The sequence below is a fragment of the Coenobita brevimanus genome, chromosome 24 (assembly GCF_032717465.1).
Source record: "Coenobita brevimanus isolate Jiangsu-jjx chromosome 24, ASM3271746v2, whole genome shotgun sequence".
In the NCBI taxonomy this organism is placed as follows: Eukaryota; Metazoa; Arthropoda; class Malacostraca; order Decapoda; family Coenobitidae; genus Coenobita; species Coenobita brevimanus.
The window spans coordinates 53,909,069-53,935,384 of NC_136977.1; the positions used below are offsets into that span (position 1 = coordinate 53,909,069).

Here is a 26,316-nt window from a genome sequence, read left to right on the forward strand (position 1 = left end):
ACATAAAATATGGCCACCACTAGTGATTATGTCAGCCACTGAACCACACAGGATTACTATACCTGAAGCGGTGGCGTCTTAGTCGTGGATCTACCCCCCAGAGGCTGTCAAAGAGAAGAGGAGGACAGCATGGGGGCCAAACCACCACAAACCCCCCCGGCCCCTCACGGGGCTCGAGCACCTGGGAGTGGCTTTGGTCGCCCGGGCAAGTACTACATCTCCCAACACAACACACACAACAACACAGTTTTTTCTACACCGAGAATTGATTCCCCGGCTGTCATTTCTCGACGACTTCTTCTAGCTGGGGACATTGAGAGCAATCCAGGACCCACCAACAAATACATATGTCCAACATGCTCAAAACCTATCACGTCGAGCCGACATACAAAGGGTTCAGTTCAGTGCAATTCTTGCAAGAACTGGATCCATTACACCTGCACAACACTTGCATCCACAAAACATTACACAAACACCTGGACCTGCTCCTTATGCTCATTCCCCCCTTATGGGATTAAGGCGTCTGGCAATAGATACATAGATACATAAAATATGGCCACCACTAGTGATTATGTCAGCCACTGAACCACACAGGATTACTATACCTGGAGCGGTGGCGTCTTAGTCGTGGATCTACCCCCCAGAGGCTGTCAAAGAGAAGAGGAGGACAGCATGGGGGCCAAACCACCACAAACCCCTCCGGCCCCTCACGGGGCTCGAGCACCTGGGAGTGGCTTTGGTCGCCCGGGCAAGTACTACATCTCCCAACACAACACACACAACAATACTGTTTTTTCTACACCGAGAAATGACTCCCCGGCTGTCATTTCACGACGACTTCTTCTAGCCGGGGACATTGAGAGCAATCCAGGACCCACCAACAAATACATATGTCCAACATGCTCAAAACCTATCACGTCGAGCTGACAGACAAAGGGTTCAGTTCAGTGCAATTCCTGCAAGAATTGGACCCATTACACCTGCACAACACTTGCATCCAGAAAACATTACACAAACACCTGGACCTGCTCCTTATGCTCATTCCCCCCACCCATCAACCCCCCTTCCAATCCTACTCTTACTTCCTTCACACCTCCACAACCAAACCCATCGACCCTTCCCACACCATCCAGTCCCCCAACTCCTCCCATTCCAACCCATCCTAAACCACCTCAACCCTTACCTCCATCACAACCTCCTCCTACCCCTTCCCCTCCACCCACACCATCTTGACCCCCGTGCTGCAGCAGCCAACACACATCGCATACACAACATAAACATCCTGCAGTTAAACATAGATGGCATAAACACCAAAAAACATGAACTCACATAATTCATCAAACAACAGAACATACACACTGCCATCTTACAAGAAACAAAACTATACAAAGCACAGAAAACACCAACATTTCATAACTTCACCACCATTCGACAAGACCGGGCCGATGGCGGTGGCGGTGGACTCATCACCCTAAAACACAAATTCATCAACTTTACAGATACCAGTGCACACACAAAGTCACTTCTCCCCCCACATAACACCACAACAGAAATACTATCTATCTATAGCCCGACGCCCTAATCCCGCAAAGGGTGGCCGCAGACAAAACGCCTCCAAGTCACTCTGTCACCCACCATTTGACTACCCTCCCCCCAACTCACCCCCCCCCTCCCTCATATACCTCTCAACTCCATCCCTCCACCTCATCCTCGGTCTACCCCTCCCTCTCCCTCCCTCCACCTCACCTACATACACCCTCTTAGTCAGTCTTTCATTCTCCATTCTCTCCACATGTCCAAACCACCTCAGTGTATTTCTCCTGATCTTTTCAACCACATCCACATCTACCCCACAACGTTCCTTCACTTCTTCATTCGTCAACCTGTCCCTCCACGTCACTCCACATGCTCCTCTCAAGTAACTCATTTCCACTGCTCTCACTCTTGACTTGTTCCCCTCTTGCAAGGTCCACGCCTCGCTTCCATACGTCAGGGTAGGGATCACAATACCATCATGCAGTGACTTCTTAACTTCCATACTCACCTCCCTATTTCTCATCACTGCTTTCAGTGTACCAACAACCTTTCTTCCCTGCTGTACCCTTTCACGTACTTCATCCCCCAAAGTTCCATCCTTACTCATCACACTACCCAAGTACTTGAATGCACTCACATTCTCCATATCCTCACCATCCAACCTCACTGCACACTCTGTGACTTCATTCCTCTCAAACACCATAACTTATACTTTTGTTTACATTAACTTTCAGCTTCCTCCTCTTACACACTGTCCCTAATTCATTCACCAAACCTTGCAACTCCCATTCATCTTCACTCAACAATACTGTATCATCAGCAAACAGCAACACCGAAAGCTTCCAAATCTCACCCTCATTCATTAGGGCCACCCCCACATCCACTGCCCTACCATGCACCTCCTTTACAACCCCATCCATATATATATTAAACAGCCATGGAGACATCACACACCCCTGTTTCAGTCCCACACTGAGATCAAAGAACTCACTCAGCTCACCATCCACTCGCACCGTAGCCCTAGCTCCTTCGTACATACTCTTCACAGCACTCAACAATTTCCCCTCCACTCCATATATTCTTAATACTTTCCACATACCTTGCCTATCTATTCTGTCATAAGCTTTCTCCAAGTCCATGAAGGCAGCATACACCTTCCTTCCCTTCTCGAAATACTTCTCCACTAAACATCTTAGAACAAATATCTGATCTACACACCATTTTCCCTTCCTAAATCCCCCTTGTTCTTCTCCAACTAGCTCCTCTGTCATATGCCTAACCCTATCAATGAGTATTCTACCATATATTTTACCAGTCACACTAAGAAGGCAAATACCCCTATGGTTACCACATACTTCTGTCTCCCCTTTTCCTTTGTACAGAGGAACAATTATACCTGATTTCCAGTCCTCTGGAACTCTTCCCTCTTCCCAAGCCAATCTACACAACTTCCATATCCACTCCACAACAATCTCACCCCCATACCTAAGCATTTCACCACACACTCCATCAATTCCTGGGGCCTTTCCCAGCTTAATCTTCTTCATCGCTTCCACTACTTCCGACCTACTGATCTCTTTCTCCCTCCTCTCATCTCTTCTTCTCCCAGCCATTCCCCAACCACTTATACTCACACTGCTCTCACTCTCTACATTCAACAAATCCTCAAAGTGCTCCTTCCATCTCCTCAATTTCTCTCTCTTTTCCACCAACAATCTATTATTCCTATCTTTCACTCCCCTACTATTTCCCCTTTCACACTGCCTTACTTTCTTTACCTCCTTCCAAAACAATTTCTTACTCTCCCTCCATTTCACACTCAGATTCCTCCCAAACTCTTCATCCACTTTCTTCTTACTCTCCTTCACCAGTCTCTTAACCTCCCTTCTTCTGCTCACATATACCTCTTTCTTCTCTCTCTCATCTTCTCCCCTACCTTTACTTGCCAACCATTCATCATATGCCTTCTTCTTTTGTTCCACAGCTCGTTTCACCTAGTCATTCCACCATGCTGTCCCTTGCACACCCTTGCATCTCCTCCTCACTCCACAAACCGCCTCACACGCTGCGCTTATCTCTTCCGTGAATATCTTACATACGTCTTCCACCCCTTCCATCTGCTCTAGCTCATACCTTCCCAATCTTTCTTCCACTATGCTCTTATACTCTGTCATTTTCTCACTATCTTGCAATTTCTCCACTCTTCTCACAGGAGCTGCTTCCTCCTGTCTTCCCCTTCGTCTCCTCAACCACTTTCTTTGCAGCTCTACCTTGGCCATCACTAAGTGATGATCCGAGACTCCATTCCCCCACCCTCTCCACACTCTTGCATCCAACACTTGTCTTCTCATTCGCTCATCCACACACATGTAGTCTATCATTGCCTTTTGTTCAACAAGTTCACCATCCATCCTCCTCATTACTCTCCATGTATACCGGTGGATCATCTTATGACGAAAGTAGGTGTTGGCTATTGCCAACCCCTTACCAGCACAGACGTCCACCAAAGCACTACCATTCCCATCTACTTCAGCTACAATCAATTAAAATACGCACTGGTAACAAATCACACATAACAATCGCTAACACGTACATTCCCCCCCAATCGTCCCCCGCAGTACCACACAATTACTCTCCACAGATACACCATATCACTAACATACCCATCATCCTTGGTGGTGATTTCAACGCCAAGTCATCAGCCTGGCATGTCAACAACCCTGACACAGACAGAGGGCTGGTACTACAATCCCAGACAGATCATCATTTCATACTAAACAGTCTAGATCAACATATCCATATCCCACACCAAGCCCTCTTCCTCCCATCATCTCCAGACATCACCTTCTGCTCCCCAAACCTCGCCCCCACTACATCATGGAGAGTGGTCAAAACCCTAGGTTCTGATCACATCCCAATCATTATCACTACCAAAACCAGAATCACCCCAGCTGGCCATAAACACACATACACTAATTATAAGAGAGCCAACTGGGAGGCCTTTGTAACTGAAACAGAACAACATCCTGAAACACTAAACAGTACACCCATCACAAACATCAACACCGCTGTGCACACTTTTAATACAATTATACAAAATGCAAACAAAAGACACATCCCTAGAGGCAACAGAAAGAGACACAACCCCAATTTCACACCAGAAATTCAATGCCTCATCAGACAACGGGACACACTGCGGACACTCCCCAACACCCCATACACAAGACACCACACAACAAATACAAGAACTCAACACTCAGATAAACAATAAAATATAAGAACAGCAAACACTAAACTGGAAAAATTACCTCCAAACACTTGACCACAAAACAAACATCAGCAAACTCTACACATCACACTTTCCAACAGCAACACCACACAATCACACGCTGCCATCACAACAATAGACACCATTCCCTCAAATAAACAACAAGCAAACACTCTCATCAATCACTTTTCACAAGTCAGCCATCTAAACCCCCATCCCAAAGACCGATGTATCATCCGACGTAAGAGACAGTTCCCCACAGACCCAGACCACGCACCTTTCACTGACAACCAGACGAAGCACATCATTAACAACCTCAAGCACTCATCTGCCTCTGGACCAGACAACATAAGCAACATTCACCTTAAACACCTAGGACCACAAGACATACAAGCACTCACCAACATATCAAACTACAGCTACTCACACAACATAATACCCAACATCTGGAAGCATGGCAATATCATCACTATCCCTAAACCCAACAAAGACCCCACATTACCCTCCTCACATCGCCCCATCACACTCCTCTGCACCCCATCTAAAGTCACTGAACGACTGGTACTACAACTAGTCACACCTCACATTCCCCTAGCCCAGTCACAACATGGCTTTAGGCCACTACACTCCACAAACACCCTTCTTACGGACCTTACACAGAGAGTTTTCGATGGCATGAATTCAGCTAGGCCACCACATAGAACACTCCTAATCACACAAGACATTAGCAAAGCTTTTGATGCCATCCCCTGCAACAACCTCACAAACAAAATACTCAACACAAACATGCACAATAACACAAAAAGATGGCTGGCAAACTACTTAGCAGGCAGATGTGCACACGTAACATTTGCCGGTCAGTCTTCTGACATCAGAAACTTCACAAACGGCGTCCCCCAAGGATCTGTTTTGTCCCCTACACTCTTTAATCTATACATGCACAACATACCCACACCCCACACACCACAGATACACATAGCTTCCTATGCAGATGATATAACACTTACATGTACGCACCAAAATGCAAACACAGCTGCACACATCATTCAACCTTACCTCAACACACTACATGAATGGTTCACCACAAACAGGCTCAAAATAGCCCCACCCAAATCTACAGTGACTCTTCTCACAAACTGGACAGCAGAACACAGTCACATCCCACACCTCACCATAAACAACACTCCCCTACCACACACACACACACACACACACACACAAAATCCTTGGCATAACATACAATACATCAATGTCATTGAAACAACACATCACAAACATTAAAAATAAAATAACACCAAGGCTCAATGCTTTGAGGTCACTTGCCCATACAACATTCGGACACAACAAAGAAACCACCACCACAGTATACAAACAATACATACATTCAGTGATGAATTATGCAAGCCCTGCCTGGGCTTCTAACCTCACCGAAACACACTACAACACTCTACAGACCATACAGAACAAGGCCCTAAAAATAATCACAGGCTGCACAGCTACTACACCCACAGACCACCTACATCAAGAAACCAAAGTCCTCAAAGTCAAGGATCACCTAGACATGAGAGGCACCCAGTTTCTTGCTGCAGCCTCCACAAACCCACAACATCCACTACAGTACATGGCAGCACATCCACCCACACCAAGGAACAGCAAAACAACACCCAGCACACGATACCATATACAAATACTGTACTGTCATCTCTCCCCCCTCGGCCACCTCAGACCAGCTTCCAGAAGCATATCCACACTCAGATCACTCGCCGCTCCATTCAGTCACTTAAAGACAACACACAGCTGCATGCACGGCCTCCTGACATCCACCCTTCTGAATCCTATCTTCCTCGTAAGGACAGGGTCCACCTGGCCAGGCTAAGATGTGGGCACCATCCAGCCCTCTTAAGCTACTAGAAGAGGCTGGATGACTCCGTCGCTGATGCCTGTCCAGGATGCAACACAGCACCCCATACTATTAAGCACATTATGGAAGACTGCACTGCACACAATCACCTATGCCAACAACACAACATACACTCTTTGAGAGCGCTGTGGTAAAGCCCGGTCTTGGCCATGGCTTTCCTAAGGGACTTGGGGCTGTTCGGCCAGACTGCCTAGGGAACCGCTACTACTACTATACACCAACTAGAGGCAAGTGGGTTACGACGCCTGTCCACCATTCACTGGATAGTAAGTCAATTTATCTATCTATTGCCAAATGCATCAATCTTGGAAGAGATGGCCACAAGTCGCATCCAAGTCACCCGGCCCCCCATCATTTCACTGCCCTCCCCCCTGCTCATACCCTGCTTTCTCATATACCTCTCCACTCCATCCCTTCATCTCATTCTTAGCCTCCCCCTTCCAATCCCCCCCCCCCTCCACCTTGTTGGTCTCTCGCTATCCATCCTCTCCACATGGCCAAACCACCTCAGTGTATTTCTCCTAATGCTTTCTATCACATCCACATTCACACCACAAGGCTCTCTCACTTACTCGTTTTGTCAGTCTGTCTCTCCATGTAACTCAACATGCTCCTCTCAAATAACTTATTACCACTGCTCTCACTCTTGACTTGTGTTCTTCCAACAACGTCCAAACTTCACTTCCACGCATTACAGTTGGTATGACAATACCGTACTATCATGCAGAAACATTTTTACTTCCATGCTCACTTCCCCATTTCTTATCACTGATTTCAAAGATGCAGCAATCTTTCTTCCATGTTGCACCCTTTCCAGCACTTCATCCTCCAAACTTCCATCCTTACTCATCACACTACCCAAGTATTTAAATGCATTCACAATTTACATTTCATCATTAACCAACTTCACTGTACATTCAGTGACTTCATTTCTCCTAAAGGCCATAACTTTACTGTTCCATACATTCACCTTTAGATTCCATTTCTTACACACTCTCCCAAAATCATTCACTAAGCTATGCAGTTTCCCTCTGTCTTCACTTAACAATCATCTCATTAGGGCCACTCCAGCATCTACTGCCCTACCTTGTACCCTTTTATAACCCTATTCATACATACACTGAACAACCTTGGAGCCATGACACATCCCTGTTTCAATCCAACATTCAGGTTCAGAAAAATTCACTGAATTCACTATTCACATGCAGTGCAGCCAAGGCACCCTCATACATATTTTTCACAGCATTCAGCAACTTCCCACATACAGTACTCCATATACACACACCTTCCTTGAATAATAATGATGGGATGCATTGGGAAAACCCATCATTGAGCAGGGGTATCGTTAATCAGGGACTTTACAACAGAAAGTATAGTATACGGATGTGTTGGACAGCCTTAAGATCCACCCCAATGAAGTCCAAAACCATCCCAGATGAATCCAAAACCAAGTTTTGAGGTCACCTAAACCCGCTAAGAGCTTTAAAACATGTTAAACTCAGCCTAAAAACAGTTTATAGCTCACCTAAACCCAAAAATAATACCTGAAAATCATCAAAATTAAGTATGGAAAAAATCAAACAGTGAACTGTACCTGAAATTGACAGTGTTCACCCCACCTATGATTAAAACACATTTATCTAAGTCTAAAAACAGTTAATAAATCAACCAATAGATAAAATTTAAGTACAAAATATCATCAAAATCGGTTAAAAAAAAAAATAAATAAATAAAAAAAAAAATAGAATAAATGGGGACTGGCCATTGATAGGTGGGAAAGGGTGTTAATTTTTTTACTTTGCTATGGCAGGTATCGTTTAACAATTGATCATACTGCAGGGTATTCTTGATATTTTCCACATTCCTTGTCTATCCACTCTCATATGCTTTCTCCAAATTGATGAAGGCCACATAAAACTTCTTTCCCTGCTCTAGAAATTTCTCCACTAGAGAACTAAAGATGAATATCTGATCTACACAACCTCTTCCCTTCCTAAAACCTCCCTGTTCTCCTCCATCTAAGGTCTACGACTTCTCTAGTTCTGTCAATAAGTATCCTACCATATACACTTCCTATTGCACTAGGAAGACAAATGCCCCTATGATTAACATACACTCCTTTTTCCCCTCTTCCTTCGTACAGGGGAATAATTACACCTGACTTCCAATCCTCTGAGAATCTACCTTCCTCCAAGGTCAATCTGTGCATATTCCATCTCCACTTTACAACAATCTCTCCCCCATGTTTCATAATTTCACCACACACTCCATCAATTCCTGGAGCTTTCCCCATTTTGACTGTCTTCATTCCACTATTTCCATCTTTCTGATCTCTTTCTCCCTTCTCATCTCCCTCCTTGCCATTCCCCAGCGACCTATACTCACATTACAACTTGAGAGGTGTATGAGGGAGGGGGGGAACGAGTTGGGGAGAGGACAGTCAAATGCTGGGTGACAGAGCGACTTGGAGGAGTTTTGTCTGCGGCCATCCTTTGCGAGATTAGGGTGTCGGCTATAGATAGACAGATACATAGACTTTCATTCTCTATGTTTAACAGTTCCTTAAAGTGTTCTCTCCATCTGCCTACTTCTTCTCTCTTCTCCACTACTAATCTGCCGTTTTTATCTTTCACTCCCCTCCTAACTTCTCTATCACCTCTTTACCACCTTCCAGAACATTTTTTTACATTCCCTCCACTTTACTCTCTAATTCCTTCCAAATTCCTCATCCACTCTCTTTCGTACTCTCTTTTGCTAATCTTTTCACCTCTCTCTCCTCTCTACAGTACATATAACTCTCCCTTCCATCTCTCAACTTCCTCCATGCCTCTACTTCCCATATTCTCACTATATGCTTTCTTCTTTTGCACCACAGCTTGACTCACCTCTTCATTCCACCATGCTGTTCCTTGCACCCCCTTTCACCCCACAAACCACCTCACATGCTGCACAGATTTCCTCTGTGGATATATTGCACACAACTTCTACCTCCCCCATATCATATTTACCCAATTGCTCCTCCACTCCTCTCTTAGACTCTGCCTTCTTTTCATCCTCTTCCAACCTTTCTTCCCTTGTTGCATGGACTACTTCCAACTATCCTTCCCTTCTCCTATTCCTCAAGTGCACTTGAATCTTGACTTTCACCATCACCATGTGGTGGTCTGAAAATCCACTCCCCCAACCTCTGTATGCTCTTGCATCCATTACATACCTTCTCATTCTTATCATCCACACACACACAATCAATCACTTCCTTCCGTTCATTCAATTCATCACCCACCCTTCTCATCACTCGCCACGTAGACCTGTGGATCATTTTGTGGCTAAAGCGGGTATTGGCTATCACCATCCCTCTCCCTGTACAAATGTCCCAGCACAAATGGGTGGTAAGTGCTGTACTTTATTATAATTCATTTTGCAACCTTCATCTTCTTCACTTATTTATTTGCTGATTTTTTTTGTTTAGGCATTGTTTTCTTAGTGTGTTGCATTATACTGGATGTTCCCACCTATGTTTTGATGTCCAACTAACTGAAAGACCAAAGAACACTGCCACAATTAGGAGGAGTGCTGTACATATCAGTAGGATACAGGTAGGGTATAGATACGTAGGGTAGTGTTCCGTATGAGGATTTCGTCTGCATCTGGACATCCCGATGGCTCTATTAAGTCGGATATTCGAGGGATTACTGTGATACCAAAGGAATAAAGCATAGTACTAAAAAATCATTCACTAACCTGATTCTTTTCAATTATTTTGTTGAGCATGATGATACCTTTTATTTTCTGCTGCCATATCATCAGCCAAAAATGTGGCGTTGTATGTGATAATGGCCCTTGCGTCAAAACATAGGATCTTTTCACGCACTCAGCCTGTTGAAAAAGCACACTGCTATAACAATAACAATGATGGTTATACTGCAATAATAATAGTAATAATAATAATAATCATCATCATCATCACCCTAGGGCAGGGTGAGGAGTAGCAATGTCCAGACAGCCCAAATTTGCCCAATCCAATAGGCCACACTTCCAATCACTCATCATTCAAGCCCCCGGAATCCTGGCTCTATCAGATACATCAAAAACATTCATCACATTCCATAGCTTCACATAAACGTATCTGACAGAGTCAATCCAGACTCTGCCACGTTAAAAAAGGGGTGCCAAATCCCTGATCACGCACTTCTCCTCACAACATTCATCCAGCCAGCTCAATCTCTTGTCAGTTCCCTAGCCTCACTGACTTCCAAACCACTCTTCCTCAAACACACATCCACCACATCTCTCTACCTTCTTCTTGGCCTACCTCGCCTCCTCCCTCCTTCATATTCACTCAGATATACCTTTTTCACCACTCTATTGTTAACCATTCTTTCCGCACAACCATACCATCTCAGGACACACTCTTCGATTCTGGTGTCCACCGACTTCCTCACTCCACACCTTTCATGAATCACATTATTTTGTATCCTATCCACCCTTGGTACTCCACATACATTTCTCAGCAGTCCCATCTCCACTGCTCGTACTGCTGACTTTTCATTTTCATGCCACACCATAATCTCACATCCATATGTTAAAGTTGGCAGCAGCACTCCCTCATGCAAGCCTCGTGTAGCTGCAACACTCAAGCTTCAGTTTCTTATCAACGCCTTCATTGCACCAACTACTTTTCTTCCTTGTGCCACTCTGCTTTCAATTTCTTTTGCACATTTTCCTCTCTTTTCTATCACTGTACCCAGGTATTTGAACTCTCTCACCAATTCCAGTCTCTCTCCATTCACTGTAACATCGCATTGGGAGTCACCTTCTCTCTCAATAACCATCACTTTACTCTTTTCTACATTTACTCTCAAGGCATGATGCTCATGTGACATCAGCAAAACTCTGCACTAGCCTACCAAGTTCTTGTCTGGCATTTGCAAGTAGCACTGCATCATCAGCATACCACAAATTCGAGATATTCCATCCATCACCATCCCCCTCTCCATTGCTCATGTTGTTACTTCTCTCATCACCCCATCCACATATATACTGAACAACCATAGGGACATCACACAACCTTGTTGCACGCCCACACTGATCGTGAACCATTCGCTTAGATGCCCATTAAGCCTTACACATGCTTCACTACCATCATAAAAACTCTCGAAGGCACCTAGCAGCTTACCATCTACACCGTACATGTGCAAAACTTTCCACAAACCCTCTCTGTCCACTTTATAAATGCTTTTTCCTGATCCATGAATGCCATAAACACCTTATGGTCCTTTTCACAAGCCTTCTCTGCTATCTGTCTCACTGCAAATATTTGATCCACACATCCATTGCCACTCTTAAAGCCACCCTGTTCATCACTCATTAGGACTTCTGATGTCCCTCTTACTTTCTCTATAATTACTCTTCCATATAACTTCCCTACCACACTCAATAAACTTGTACCACGATAATTCTTGCACTCACTTCATTCACCTTTATTTTGTACGGGGGGACAATCACAGCCTTTGTCCACTCTGCTGGCACAGTTTCACTCAACCATGCCTTCTTACATATCTCCAACAAGCGCTTCATTCCACTCTCTCCACTACACTTAATCATCTCTGCATACATCTCATCAACCCCAGATGCTTTCCCATTTTTCAGTTGCTTCACGGCACTCTTCACCTGTGCGAGTGTCACGTCTCCTGGCACTGCATTCCTGCTCTGCACACCCCCAAAACCAATCATGTTTACAGCTGCTCTGCTCTCTCTAATCCCATTCATCATCTATCTATCTATCTATTGCCAGATGCCTCAATCCCATTTGGGGTGGCCACAAACAAACTGTCTCCAAGTCGCCCTGTCCCCCGCCTTTTCACTGCCCTGCTCCCAACTCACACCCCTCTCTCATATACCTCTCCACCCCATCCCTCCATCTCATCCTCGGCCTCCCCCTCCATCTTCCCCCCTCCACCTCACTCACATACACTCTCTTCGTCAGCCTTTCACCCTCCATCCTCTCCACATGGCCAAACCACCTCAGTGTGTTCCTCATAACGCTTCCTATCACATCCACATCCACACCACAATGCTCCTTTATATCCTCATTCGTCAGCCTGTCTCTCCATATGACTCCACAGGCTCCTCTTAAATAACTCATTTCCACTGCTCTCACTCTTGACTTGTGTCCTTCCAACAACGTCCAGGCTTCACTTCCGTACATTAGAGTTGGTATCACAATACTGTCATGTAGTAATTTTTTCACTTCCATGCTCACTTCCCTGTTTCTTATCACTGCTTTCAAAGAACCAGCAACCTTTCTTCCCTGCTGTACCCTTTCAAGCACTTCACCCTCCAAACCTCCATCCTTACTCATCACACTACCCAAGTACTTAAACGTACTCACATTTCCAATTCCTCACCATCCAACCTCGCTGTACATTCACTGACTTCACCTCTCTCAAAGACCATCACTTTACTCTTCCCTACATTCACCTTTAGATTCCGTTTCTTACACACTCTCCCAAACTCATCCACCAAGCCTTGCAGCTCCTTTTCGTCTTCACTCAACAACACAGTATCATCTGCAAACAACAGTCCAGGGAGTTTCCAAACACTATCCTCTCTCACCAGGGCCACTCCAACATCCACTACCCTACCTTGTACCTCTTTTATTACCCCATCCATGTAAAGATTAAACAACCATGGAGACATGACACATCCCTGTTTCAACCCAACTTTCAAAGAGAAAAATTCACTTAGTTCACCATCCACACGCACTGCAGCCTTTGCACCATCGTACATACTCTTCACAGCATTCAACAACTTCCCATCTACTCCATATATTCTTAATACTTTACACAATCCTTGTCTATCCACCCTGTCATATGCTTTCTCCAAATCCATGAAAGCTGCATACAACTTCTTTCCCTTCTCTAGAAACTTTTCCACTAAAGATCTAAGAATGAATATCTGATCTACACAACCTCTTCCCTTCCTAAAGACTCCCTGTTCTCCTCCAACTAATTTCTCTGTTCTTTCTCTGACTCTGTCAATAAGTATCGTACCATACACTTTTCCTATTATACTAAGAAGACAAATGCCCCTATGATTACCACACACTTCTTTTTCCCCTTTTCCTTTGTACAAGGGAATAATTATACCTGACTTCCAATCCTCTGGGACTATACCTTCCTCCCAGGCCAATCTGCACAATTTCCACATCCATTCTGCTACTATCTCTCCCCCATGCTTCAGCATTTCACCACACACTCCATCAATTCCTGGGGCTTTCCCCAATTTAACTTTCTTCATTGCTTCCACAACTTCTATCCTACTGATTTCTTCCTGTCTTCTCACCTCCCTCCTTCTCCCAGCCATTCCCCAGCCACTTATACTCGCATTACTTCCATCCTCTATGTTCAACAATTCCTTAAAGTGTTCTCTCCATCTGTTCACTTTTTCTCCCTTCTCCACTAGTAATCTACCATTTTTATCTTTCACTCCCCTGCTAACTTCACTTCCACCCTGTCTTACTCTTTTCACCTTTTTCCAGAACATTTTCTTACAGTCCCTCCACTTTACACTCAAATTCCTTCCAAATTCCTCATCCATTCATCAGACTTTCAATATATTCTTTCCATCTGGTCCTTACTTCATCCCCATGGGTTACTAATCTACCACCTACATCCTTCACACCATCACATTTCTTTCCGCTTTCACTTCTACATTTCTGCACCTCTTTCCACAATAACTTCCTATTTTCAGAGTAGTTTACATTCATTTTTCTTCCTAGATCATCATTTACCTCCTTTTTCCTCTTTACTACTGTCTTTAAGTGCCTCTTGCTCTCAATATATTCAGTTCTTATTTCAGCTGAACCCCTGTCCTGAAACCACTTTAGCCACTTCTTCCTCTTTTCCTCCACTGCTCTCTTAACCTCCTCATCCCACCATGCTGTACCTTTCTTCTTTGTTGTTACTCTTGCCACACCACACACCACTTTGGCATTTCTAACTAAGCAATTCCTATATGCATTCCACAGGCTGTCCAAATCCATTTAATTCCAATTCACTGATTGTACCTCCTCCCATACTTTGGTCCTTGTGTATTCATCTGCCATTTCTTTGATCATAAACTTCTCAACTTTCAGTCTTTTGCCCTGACTGCTCCTATCTCTCCTGATCCACCTCACTCCTCTCAGCTTGACCTTGCATACCACAATCATATGATCTGACAGACCTCCATATCGTCCTCTCACGGCCCTCATATCAGCAAGCGTTCCCAGCATCGCCCTCTCTATGAGCATGTAATTAATCAGGATTCTTTCAACATGATCACCGTTCCCTCTATACCATGTATATTTACGTGCCTCTTTGTGTTTGAAATATGAGTTACAAATGCACAACCCTCCTCTCCTGACACATATCCTTCAGTCGCTTCTCATTATCATTTTCTCCTGGTACTCCACTACATCCTCAGAACCAGTGCCTATTCTTCCATTCATATTACCCATTATGATCACTTTATAGCTCCTGGGGATTTCTCCCACTACCGCACCCAGCTCATCCCAAAACCTGTCTTTCTCTCTCATTCCTGTCCTCTCACAGTGCATATGCTACAATCACCACCATTTTCACCTCCTCAATCTTGAACCTGAATTATATACACCTCGAGCTGACACATTTGTAGTCTCTCATTCCACTCTGCCACACCTCATTCATCAACAAAGCAAATCCTTCCTTGTATCTTCCTCGCCCATTCATGCCCGATCTTACACATTTCACACACTCCCACTCCTCCACTTGACACCCTTTCACCTTTGTTTCACACAATTCCATCACAGCATATCTTGCACTCTTGAACTCATTCACCACTTCCACCCTCTTGCTCTCCTCATTCACACCTCTCACATTCTACATGGCCATGCGACTCTGCCCATTTGTTTGGGGCCCTGGGCAGGTATTGGGCCCTCCGAGGCTCTCTGAAACAACTGCCATGATTAAGTGATTTTGGATAGGGCAATCTGGGGGACACTTAACCCTGCCAAAAAACCAAGTTATATGGTTACTACCCAGCATAGTAAATGGTTTCCTGGGTACAGGAAACCATTTGGCTTGTCAGTCAGTATAGAAATCATACAGCATCTCTACACTGAGTGAGTGGATGATGTGCACCCCCATCCACCACATATAATAATAATCATCATCATCATCATCATCATCCGGATCTCCTTTCCCACCCAAGTGCAGGGTGAGGAATAATAATAATAATAATAATAATACTGTAATAATAATAATAATAATATATATTTTTTTTAATGTGTCCAACTCTGGGCAAAGGCTTCACAGCCTGCTCCCAAGGCCCAGTACCCCTCCTACATACCGCACACCTCCACAAGTCACCACTATGGCGTTAACACCCACTGCTCATACAGGACTGGTGTATTGGTATTAGCAGGGTTATTTTAACGATGTGTTGGCGGGTCTTCTGGTAGATCTGTAAAGTCTGATTTTATGAGATTCAAATCCTTAAGCTGTTCCCTGCCCCACCTGGGATTTGAACCTTGGTCCAGTAGGATTGCAGGCCGACTGAGCCACAGCCTTCACCCATTGTAATAATACAGTAAAAGTCCTCTACTGTAATCCAGCTACCAATAATCCAACAATCCCAAGTCTGTACTCCAAATTTTTCAAGGTGAATTTTTAAATATTTTCTCTGGGTTTTATCTATGGATTTATCTGGCTTGGACTTACTCTTGGACTTGGATATACCTGCCTGCAACTACTCATCAACACTTCTATGCACTTCCGGTGAGAAAAACAATAACCCAAGCATTTTAAGTGTTTTTTTTTTTTCAGTGATCATGCACACTCACGATCACTGATTTCTGCCCAGGGATGTCCCCTTCCTACCCCTATATACCCAGGGAAGACAGGAGGGGAGGACAAAACGAGCTCCACCCACCTCTACCTCAACTCCCACCGTTCCCCCATACCCCTATCCAATCCAAGACCCCCAACCGTCATTCTTAATTGGCAGTTACATCTCAAGCTAACCTCATACTCTACACCCACAGTCACATTATTAATACACAAACAAAACACTAGGCTATGCAAAAAGTATAAAACATAACTGTGAACACAATACAACAAGAAATTAATGCATTATAACACTGACAGTAAAACAAAAATGTAAACAATGGCCATCCCAGGCCTGATGCATCTTGTGCTTGCATGCGTGCATGTCTGTGCCTGTGTGTGTGTGTGTGTGTGTGTGTGTGTGTGTGTGTGTGTGTGTGTGTGTGTGTGTGTGTGTGTGTGTGTGTGTTCTTACCTAATTGTATCTTTACAGGAATGAGTCAAGCTCGTACTGTCCCGTGTTAAACCATTTTTATCGTACATATTCTTAAAAATATGAATTGTTTTGGCACACACTATTTCATTTGGTAGCGCATTCCACTGATCAATTGCCTATTTGGGAAGCTAAATTTTCTTACGTCTTTATCGCCTCACTTTTTATGCAGTTTTTTGCAGTGTCCTCTTGCTGATGCATCCCCATAGGTTATGTAATCATTTGTCTGCTGTATTTTCTCCTTCCCTGATATGCACTTATATAGTATAATCATGTCTCCTCTTTTCCTTCTCTCCTGTAATGTAAGTAAATTCAGTTTTTCCAGTCTTTCTTCGTAGCGTAGATCCTTTAAGCTTGGTACAGTAAAACCTCGATTTAACGGCATTCATTCTAACGGCACAAATCTCCCAAGGAATATTTATGCAAAAAAAAAAGAATTTAATTCCCCCCAGAATGGATAAAAATTAGAAAGAAATTCAAATGTGGCAGGCGCCGCGTGCATCTCGATCGTCTGTGTGCAGTTTCCCGCCAACTGAGTATGTTTATGCTCACCCAGTCTTCCTCCTGCATAGCCTGACCCCAAGGTGAAAAAAATTAGCATGTAAGGTTAGATTTAAGAACTAGTGTTACCGACTTCATAACTTACTGAACTTATTTACATAGTACCATCTATTCTACTCCAACCTGCCAACTAACTTACCTGGATTACTGTACTGTACTTACCTGGATTACTGTACAGTACTTTACTACAGTACAACACCACACCTACCTGCTTTCTTTTGTTCTAAACATAAAATTTTTTTATTGATTTTGAATGTCTGCACATGTTCACATGCTTAAAAATGTGTTAGCGTGAGTTCCGGGGGTATCGTTAGGTGTAAGCCCAACTCTAACGGAATTTCGTTTTTTTCGGCATGCTCAGGGCCCCCCCAGGGTTTATCGACGTTTCATTGTATCCACTTGGAGCACCGCTTTGAACTTTTTCAATCTTACTTATGAGTTTTTTGAGATGAGGACTCCAGACTACTGACACATCCTCCAGGGTTGGTCTGATGAATGATGTTATTATCTTTCATAGCACGTCTTCATTTATGTATGTGAATGCTATTCTCGTATTTGCAAGCAGTGTATACGTGTTCCGTACCTTCTCACTGATGTGGGCAGCCGGAGATAGTTTGTTATTGATAATCACACCTAGGTCCTTCTCTTTTTCTGATTTTTGTAGGGTTTTGCTTCCTAACTTATAACCCCAATCAGGTCTTTTTCCACTTTTACCAAACTACCAAACTACCCTGGGGGTAGGGGGGTTTTCAAGAATACTCCACCAATATCCCTGCTTGTCGTAAAAGGTGACTAAAACGGTTGGCGGAGGGTTAGTGCCCCTCCCTGGAAAACAACTAACTAAAAAAACAAACAAGAAGCCTCGGACAAGGACTGACCAAACGATGACGACCAAGGACCGGACAAAGGACTTGGTAATGAGTACATGGAATGTAAGAGGAGCAAATGATGAGGTGAAAGAGAGAGAGATTGTCCAGGTGCTTGAGGGTGCGAAAGTGGATGTATGTGGAATAACTGAAACAAAATGGAGAGGAGAAAGTGTGAGAGAATGGGAGTATGGATGGGGTATATGTGCAGGAGTAGGTGAGAATGAGAGGGCAAAGGAAGGAGTATGTATAGTTGTGAGTAAAAGATGGAAGAGGAGCATAAGACAGTATGGATCAGTTGGGTCAAGGATTGTGTGGGTAAAGTTGAAAGTTGGAATACAAATGTGGGCGTTTGTGTGTGTGTATGCACCAACGCAAGATCGTGCTAGAAGAGTGAGAGAAGAGTTCTGGACAAATGTGGAAGTGTGCATGGAAAAGTTTGGAAGGAATGAGAGAGTGTTTTTGATTGGTGATATGAATGGTAAAGTTGAGAATGTGAAGGTGGATGGAATAGTTGGTGAGTGGGGTGTGCCTGCTGAGATAGATGAGAATGGGAGTGCATTAGTGGACATTTGTGCTGGGAGGGGGTTGGTGATAGCCAATACCCTCTTCAGGCATAAAATGATCCACAGGTATACATGGCGAGTGATGAGAAGGGTGGGTGGTGAACTGAATGAAAGGAAGGCAATGATTGATTAGGCTGCGTTCACACCAAGCGATTCAATTCGATTCAATTCATGGAGAATCATTTGATTCGATTCATTTTGAATCAGCGCCGTTCATACCGACAGAATCAAACTGTCAGAATCAACAGGGAAGGGAGTAGTGCAAAGGCTGACTTGAACGAGGATGGATGTAGACGCTCTTGCTGAAATAGAGGTGTTGCTGTGGCTGAGGCGGCGTAGGCATAGGCATCCAAGAAGAATATGGGTGCATGAAATTAATGCAAAAAGACCTGATTTTGGGAGTTTCAGACACTTGTTCCCAGATTTGATAAACAATTCAGACAAGTTTTATGATTATTTTAGGATGACCACTGAACAGTTTAAAATGCTAGTGGAGTTGACTGCACCCAACATAAGTAAACAGAATACTAATTACCAACGTGCAGTTGGAGTTGAAGAAAGGATTGCCATTTACCTTAGGTAAGAAGTGAACTGTTAAAAAGTCTGAAAGTTGGGAGAAGTAGTGTTTCATGCAGTATAAAAGACATCTTTTATTTCTGGTTATGAATACAGAATACATTAAGAAAACATATCTTTTATTTCTGGTTGTGCATAGAGTAAAAATAAGTATAAATTCTTTGTTCCTGGTTGTGAATCGTTTCGTTTCGTTTCGTTTCGTTTTTAAAGGCTCCAACATGCTTGCATGTGTCGGCCTTGGTCACCTAATGGCGGCTCTCCACGCTGCACGATCCATTGCAGCCTCCCTGTTCAGTCCCTTAACCCTAAGGTCACACTTAATGACCTCGTCCCATGTCTTTCTCGGTCTACCCCTCCCAACCCCACCCCCAATATTAACACTTCTCACCTTCCTCACCCAATTATCATCCCCCATCCTCTCCACATGTCCAAACCACCTCAATCTACCTCTCCTCATCACAACACCAATACACTCCAGTCCCATCCTACCTCTCAACTCTTCCATTGTAAACCCAGCCCCTCCAGGCCTTGGACGCAGGGACGCACAGCACATCCACCTAATCATTGTCATTTCTGTACGTCTGAGCCGGCGAATGTCTTCCTCCTTCACTGCCCAGGTCTCACTGCCATACAGCATTACACTCCTAACACATGCTGCATACAAAGACCCCTTAGCACGTAGGGAGAGCCCTCTCAATGTCAGGAGAGGCAAGAGCTCCCTGAACTTCTTCCAACCACTTCTCACCCTAACCACAGAGCTAGCTCCAGCCCCACCTCCAGCACACAACATGTCTCCCAAATAACAAAACTCTTCCACACACTCAAGAGATTCACCAGCAAGTTCAATCCTTTCACGTCTGACGATCTCCACCTGCTCACCCCGGCACGCCATACATATAAAATCAGCATTATCTCGCAGTCTACCTCTGATACCACTACATCTCTTATGCACCCATTTATCACACACACTGCACAAGATGGAATTACTTCCCACGCCCTTGTGGCAAACTGCACATGGCCACTCTCCCTCGTCTTTGACAGTACCGCCACCAACCCTAGATATCATCACTTTTGTTTTATCTGCATTTACCCTTAAACCCTTTTGCCCCATACCATCTCTCCACTTCCTAAACCTTTCCTCCGCCTCCCTTTCATTTTCTGCAATCAACACCAAATCATCAGCATACAACAACTCCCACGGGAGTCCGTTTCTAAAGTCACGTGAAAGGGCTTCAAGTACCATGATAAACAACATGGGACTCAAGACTGACCCCTGATGCACACCAACATTCACGGAAAACTCATCACTCAAATCTCCATTCACTCTCACCTGGGTGTGAGCACCCACATACATGGCCATAACCACCCTAACCAGCCACTCCTCCAAACCAAGCTTTCTCATTGCCCACTTCACCACCTCTCTAGGGACTCTGTCAAAGGCCTTTTCCAAATCAACAAAAACAAAATAAAGATCCCTTCTCCTACCAATATATTTTTCCTGAAGCTGTCGAACAATGAATATGGCATCAGTGGTCCCCCTACCTGGCATAAACCCAAACTGCATCTCATCAATATTCACTCTTTCTCTAATCATACCTTCTAAAACTCTCTCCATTACCTTCATTATCTGATCTAAAAGCTTTATACCTCTATAATTTCCTCTTTCCAGGGCATCACCCTTCCCTTTATACACATTTACAATTATACTCTTCAGCCAATCATCTGGGACAACACACTCATAAATAATCCTGTTTATCAGGTCAGTGACTAAACTCACCCCTATATCTCCTGAGGCCTTCAACATTTCGGCAGTCAACCCAGACACACCTGCTGCCTTCCCCACCCTCATCCTGCCTATTGCCTCACTCACAGTAGCAGTATCAATCAAAGGCCAAGGGCCAGACACTGGATCTGCTGGCTCCAAACCTTCCCTGTCCCAGTCAAACTCCTCATTCAACAACCGGTTATGATGCTCTCTCCATGCATCTTTAATATCCTCACTGTTCACCACTACCCTTCCTTCATCATTCTTCACACACTGCTCACCTATGATATCCCGATTATCCCTCTTCACCTGACCTGCCACCCTAAATATATTTTTCCTTTCCCCATGGTTTAGGTTATCAAGTAATTGTCTCTGTGACTCAGACTTTGCCCTGTATACCTCTCTTCTAGCCCTACGCTTGGCAGCCAAATATTCCTCTTTGCTACCACCCTTCTTCCATTCCCGGAAAAGCCTTCTTTTCTCCTTAATTGCAGCTTCTACACCCTCATCCCACCACCAAGTTACTTTATGTCTTGGTGGTCCTCTTGTCCAGCCGCATGTTACATCAGTAACTCTCAAGAAATTGTTCTTGAGGGCTCTGTACTGTTCATTAACGCCTCTGTCTACAGCTCCCTGTTCAGCCACCACTCTCCTCAACTCGCTATAGAAGGCATCCCTTACTACTTGGTTTTTCAGCTTCCATATTTTCCTCCTAGGTACATAAGTCCTCTTTTTCATCACTTGTTCTTTAAGCACCATATCACAAATCAATAGTTTGTGCTGCTGCACACACTCCTCACTTCCTATAACTTTAACATCCCTCACTAACCTCCGATCGACCCTCCTAACCAGAAAATAATCTATCTGACTGCTATTTCCCCCAGACTCATACGTAATTAACCTACTGTCTCTTTTCCTAAAATATGTGTTGCACACAATCATGTCCGTTGCCTCCCCAAACTCGAGTATCCTTTCCCCTTCTGCATTCCTTAGACCATATGCACATCCCCCATGCACTCCTTCATAACCTTGTGCTGCCTCACCTACATGACCATTTAAGTCCCCTCCCAAAATCACTATCTCATCATCCCGCGTACCACCCACTACACGTATTAAATCATCCCAAAATCTATCTTTCTCTGATTCATCCAATCCTGCCTGTGGAGCATATGCCGATATAATCACAGCTATCTTTCTTCCCAACAAAATTTTCACTACCAATATCCTATCGCTTACTCTCAAAACATTCATAACATATTCCACCCATTTCTCCGCAACCATCACACCAACACCTCCATATCCGTCTGTCCCCCCCTGCCAAAACAACTTATAGCAACAGTCCTTCCCAACAATCTTTCTGGCTGATCCACCCCTGTACCGGACTTCCTGCAAACACACCACATCCACCCACCTCCTACTGAATGCCTCAACGACTTCCCCCGCTCTTCCCCTCAAACTTCCCACATTCCATGAACCCACCCTCATCCCCGTGGGTGATTTACTGTCCTCAGGCTTGCTTTGAAACCTTTTTTGTTTTGTCATCTTCAGTATTAATAAATGGGGACAGACACAGCACAGGTCCCACTCACTGCACAATCCCAGGTCCAGGCAATGGATCCGGGACCCCTAGCCCACCAGCTTACCAGTGGCTGTGGTAGTGGCCTCGGGGCACCCTGCCAGGACAGCTGCAGGGACACCCTCCAAGCGCGTCTTGGCACTGCAACTATCCCGCCATTATACACCCACTGATAGGGCAGCCTCCTGGGGCGCTACTCCCAGGTTCGGGCCCCTCTCTATTGGGCGGAAGCGGCAGCCTGGGAACCGCAATGCCCTGTACCCTCTAGCACAGGCCCGAGCCCCATCTCGCCCTGGACCCATGATCTATGCCGGCGGAACCCCCACCACGCCTCCCCCCAGAAGTCCGCCACTAGGTAGCGGGGGCAAAGTTTTCTGGCCGCATGCCCTTGCTGGCGCCAACCCCTGTAACGTAGTGGGATACGTTGTGTGAAATGTAAAGTGCATGTGGTGTAGTGCATAGATAGTTAGAGGAAATGTTTGGGAGAGTATGCTGGTCTACTCTCCATGTTACTGTCACACTGAAAAGGTCAGCAGAGGGGGATGGTTAGATAGCTAGTGAAACAGGAGCTCCAGCTCTCCCTATCACCAGCATTCCCACTCCCCTCGGGAGTACTACCCTGTTCGGCCCGTGCTACGGCCTCCTCCTATTAAGAAAATAGACATCCTTTATTTATGGCTGTGAATACAGTAAAAAAAAATAGACATCCTTCATTTATGACTGAATAGAGTAAAAAAATAGACATAATATGTTTATCATTGTGAATGCACAAAAATCATTGTTCCACTTTTTAGCATCATAAATAGCACGTCGCTCTCTCACTACATTTATCAGGACGTCCGGTAGCATGGTGCTCACTCCTCCACTGAATCACCGTGACTGATGAAAAAATGGACCCTCGCGCATCAGTGATTCTGAATCGCATTGAATCGGCATGATTTGAATTGAATTGATTCGCTTGATGTGAACAATTCCTATAGGAATTAACATGTCGCATCAAGACGAATCATGAATCGATATGATTCTCCATGAATTGAATCGAATCGAATCGCTTGGTGTGAATGCAGCCTTATGTGTGTGTGGATGAAAGGATGCGAAGATGTGTAAAGGATGCAAGAGTGTTTAGAGGTTGGGGGAGTGGACTTTCTGACCACTACTTGGTGGTGGCCAGAATTAGAATGCAAGTAAGATGGAGGAATAGAAGAAGGGAAAGACGAGAGGAAGGAGTAGTTGCAAGGAGAGTGGAAAGGTTACAAGAGGATGAGAAAAAGGCAGAGTATAAGAGAGAAGTGGAGGAACGATTGGGCAAATATGAATTGGAGCAGATGGGAGACGTGGAAGGTGTGTGTAAGATATTTACAGAAGAAATATGTGCAGCATGTGATGTGGTGTGTGGAAGGAAGAGAAGACGGAGGGGGGTGCAAGGAACAGCGTGGTGGACTGAAGAGGTGAAACAGGCTGTGGCACAAAAGAAGAAAGCATACAATGAATGGATGAGAAATAGGGGTGTGGAAGAAGTTGAGAGGCGGAAGAGAGAGTTATATGTGGAAAGAAAGAGAGAGGTGAAAAGATTAGTAAGAGAGAGTAAGAAGAGAGTGGATGAGGAATTTGGAAGGAATTTGAGTGTAAAGTGGAGGGACTGTAAGAAAATGTTCTGGAGAGAAGTGAAAAGAGTAAGACAGGGTGGAAGTGAAGTTAGCAGGGGACTGAAAGATAAAAATGGTAATTACTAGTGGAGAAGGGAGAAAAATTGAACAGATGGAGAGAACACTTTAAGGAATTGTTGAACGTAGAGGATGGAAGTAATGCGAGTATAAGTGGCTGGGGAATGGCTGGGAGAAGGAGGGAGGTGAGAAGACAGGAAGAAATCAGTAGGATAGAAGTTGTGGAAGCAATGAAGAAAGTTAAATCGGGGAAAGCCCCAGGAATTGATGGAGTGTGTGGTGAAATGCTGAAGCATGGGGGAGAGATAGTAGTAGAATGGATGTGGAAGATGTGCAGATTGGCCTGGGAGGAAGGTATAGTCCCGGAGGATTGGAAGTCAGGTATAATTATTCCCTTGTACAAAGGAAAAGGGGAAAAAGAAGTGTGTGGTAATCATAGGGGCATTTGTCTTCTTAGTATAATAGGAAAAGTGTATGGTAGGATACTTATAGACAAAGTTACAGAAAGAACAGAGAAATTAGTTGGAGAAGAACAGGGAGGCTTTAGGAAGGGAAGAGGTTGTGTAGATCAGATATTCATTCTTAGATCTTTAGTGGAAAAGTTTCTAGAGAAGGGAAAGAAATTGTATGCGGCCTTCATGGATTTGGAGAAAGCATATGACAGGGTGGATAGACAAGGATTGTGGAAAGTGTTAAGAATATATGGGGTAGATGGGAAGTTGTTGAATGCTGTGAAGAGTATGTACGATGGTGCGAAGGCTGCAGTGCATGTGGATGGTGAACTAAGTGAATTTTTCTCTTTGAAAGTTGGTTTGAAACAGGGATGTGTCGTCTCCATGGTTGTTCAATCTGTACATGGATGGGGTAACAATAGAGGTACAAGGTAGGGTAGTGGATGTTGGAGTGGCCCTGGTGAGAGAGGATAGTTTTTGGAAACTCCCTGTACTGTTGTTTGCAGATGATACTGTATTGTTGAGTGAAGACGAAAGGGAGCTGCAAGACTTGGTGGATGAGTTTGAGTGAGTTTGAGAGAGTGTGTAAGAAACGGAATCTAAAGGTGAATGTAGGGAAGAGTAAAGTGATGGTCTTTGAGAGAGGTGAAGTTAGTGAATGTACAGTGAGGTTGGATGGTGAGGAATTGGAAAATGTGAGTACGTTTAAGTACTTGGGTAGTGTGATGAGTAAGGATGGAGGTTTGGAGGGTGAAGTGCTTGAAAGGGTACAGCAGGGAAGAAAGGTTGCTGGTTCTTTGAAAGCAGTGATAAGAAACAGGGTAGTGAGCATGGAAGTGAAAAAGTTACTACATGACAGTATTGTGATACCAACTCTAACGTACGGAAGTGAAGCTTGGACATTGTTGGAAGGACACAAGTCAAGAGTGAGAGCAGTGGAAATGAGTTATTTAAGAGGAGCCTGTGGAGTCACGTGGAGAGACAGGCTGACGAATGAGGATATAAAGGAGCGTTGTGGTATGGATGTGGATGTGATAGGAAGCGTTATGAGGAACACGCTGAGGTGGTTTGGCCATGTGGAGAGGATGGAGGGTGAAAGACTGACGAAGAGAGTGTATGTGAGTGAGGTGGAGGGGGGAAGAGGGAGGGGGAGGCCGAGGATGAGATGGAGGGATGGGGTGGAGAGGTATATGAGAGAGGGGGGTGTGAGTTGGGAGCAGGGCAGTG

At 44.5% G+C, this 26,316-nt stretch overlaps 1 protein-coding gene across 3 annotated transcripts in view; it reads right to left on the bottom strand.

Moving 5' to 3' along the window:
• LOC145393507 (tyrosine-protein phosphatase non-receptor type 2-like) overlaps positions 1–26,316 on the bottom strand; it is a 568,853-nt gene that overhangs the window by 417,365 nt on the left and 125,172 nt on the right. For all 3 annotated transcript variants that reach the window (XM_080267640.1, XM_080267639.1, XM_080267638.1), the window contains exon 3: positions 10,467–10,601. In XM_080267640.1, coding sequence (XP_080123766.1) covers positions 10,467–10,601 — 135 coding nt within the window. The remainder of the gene's footprint in view (positions 1–10,466; positions 10,602–26,316) is intronic.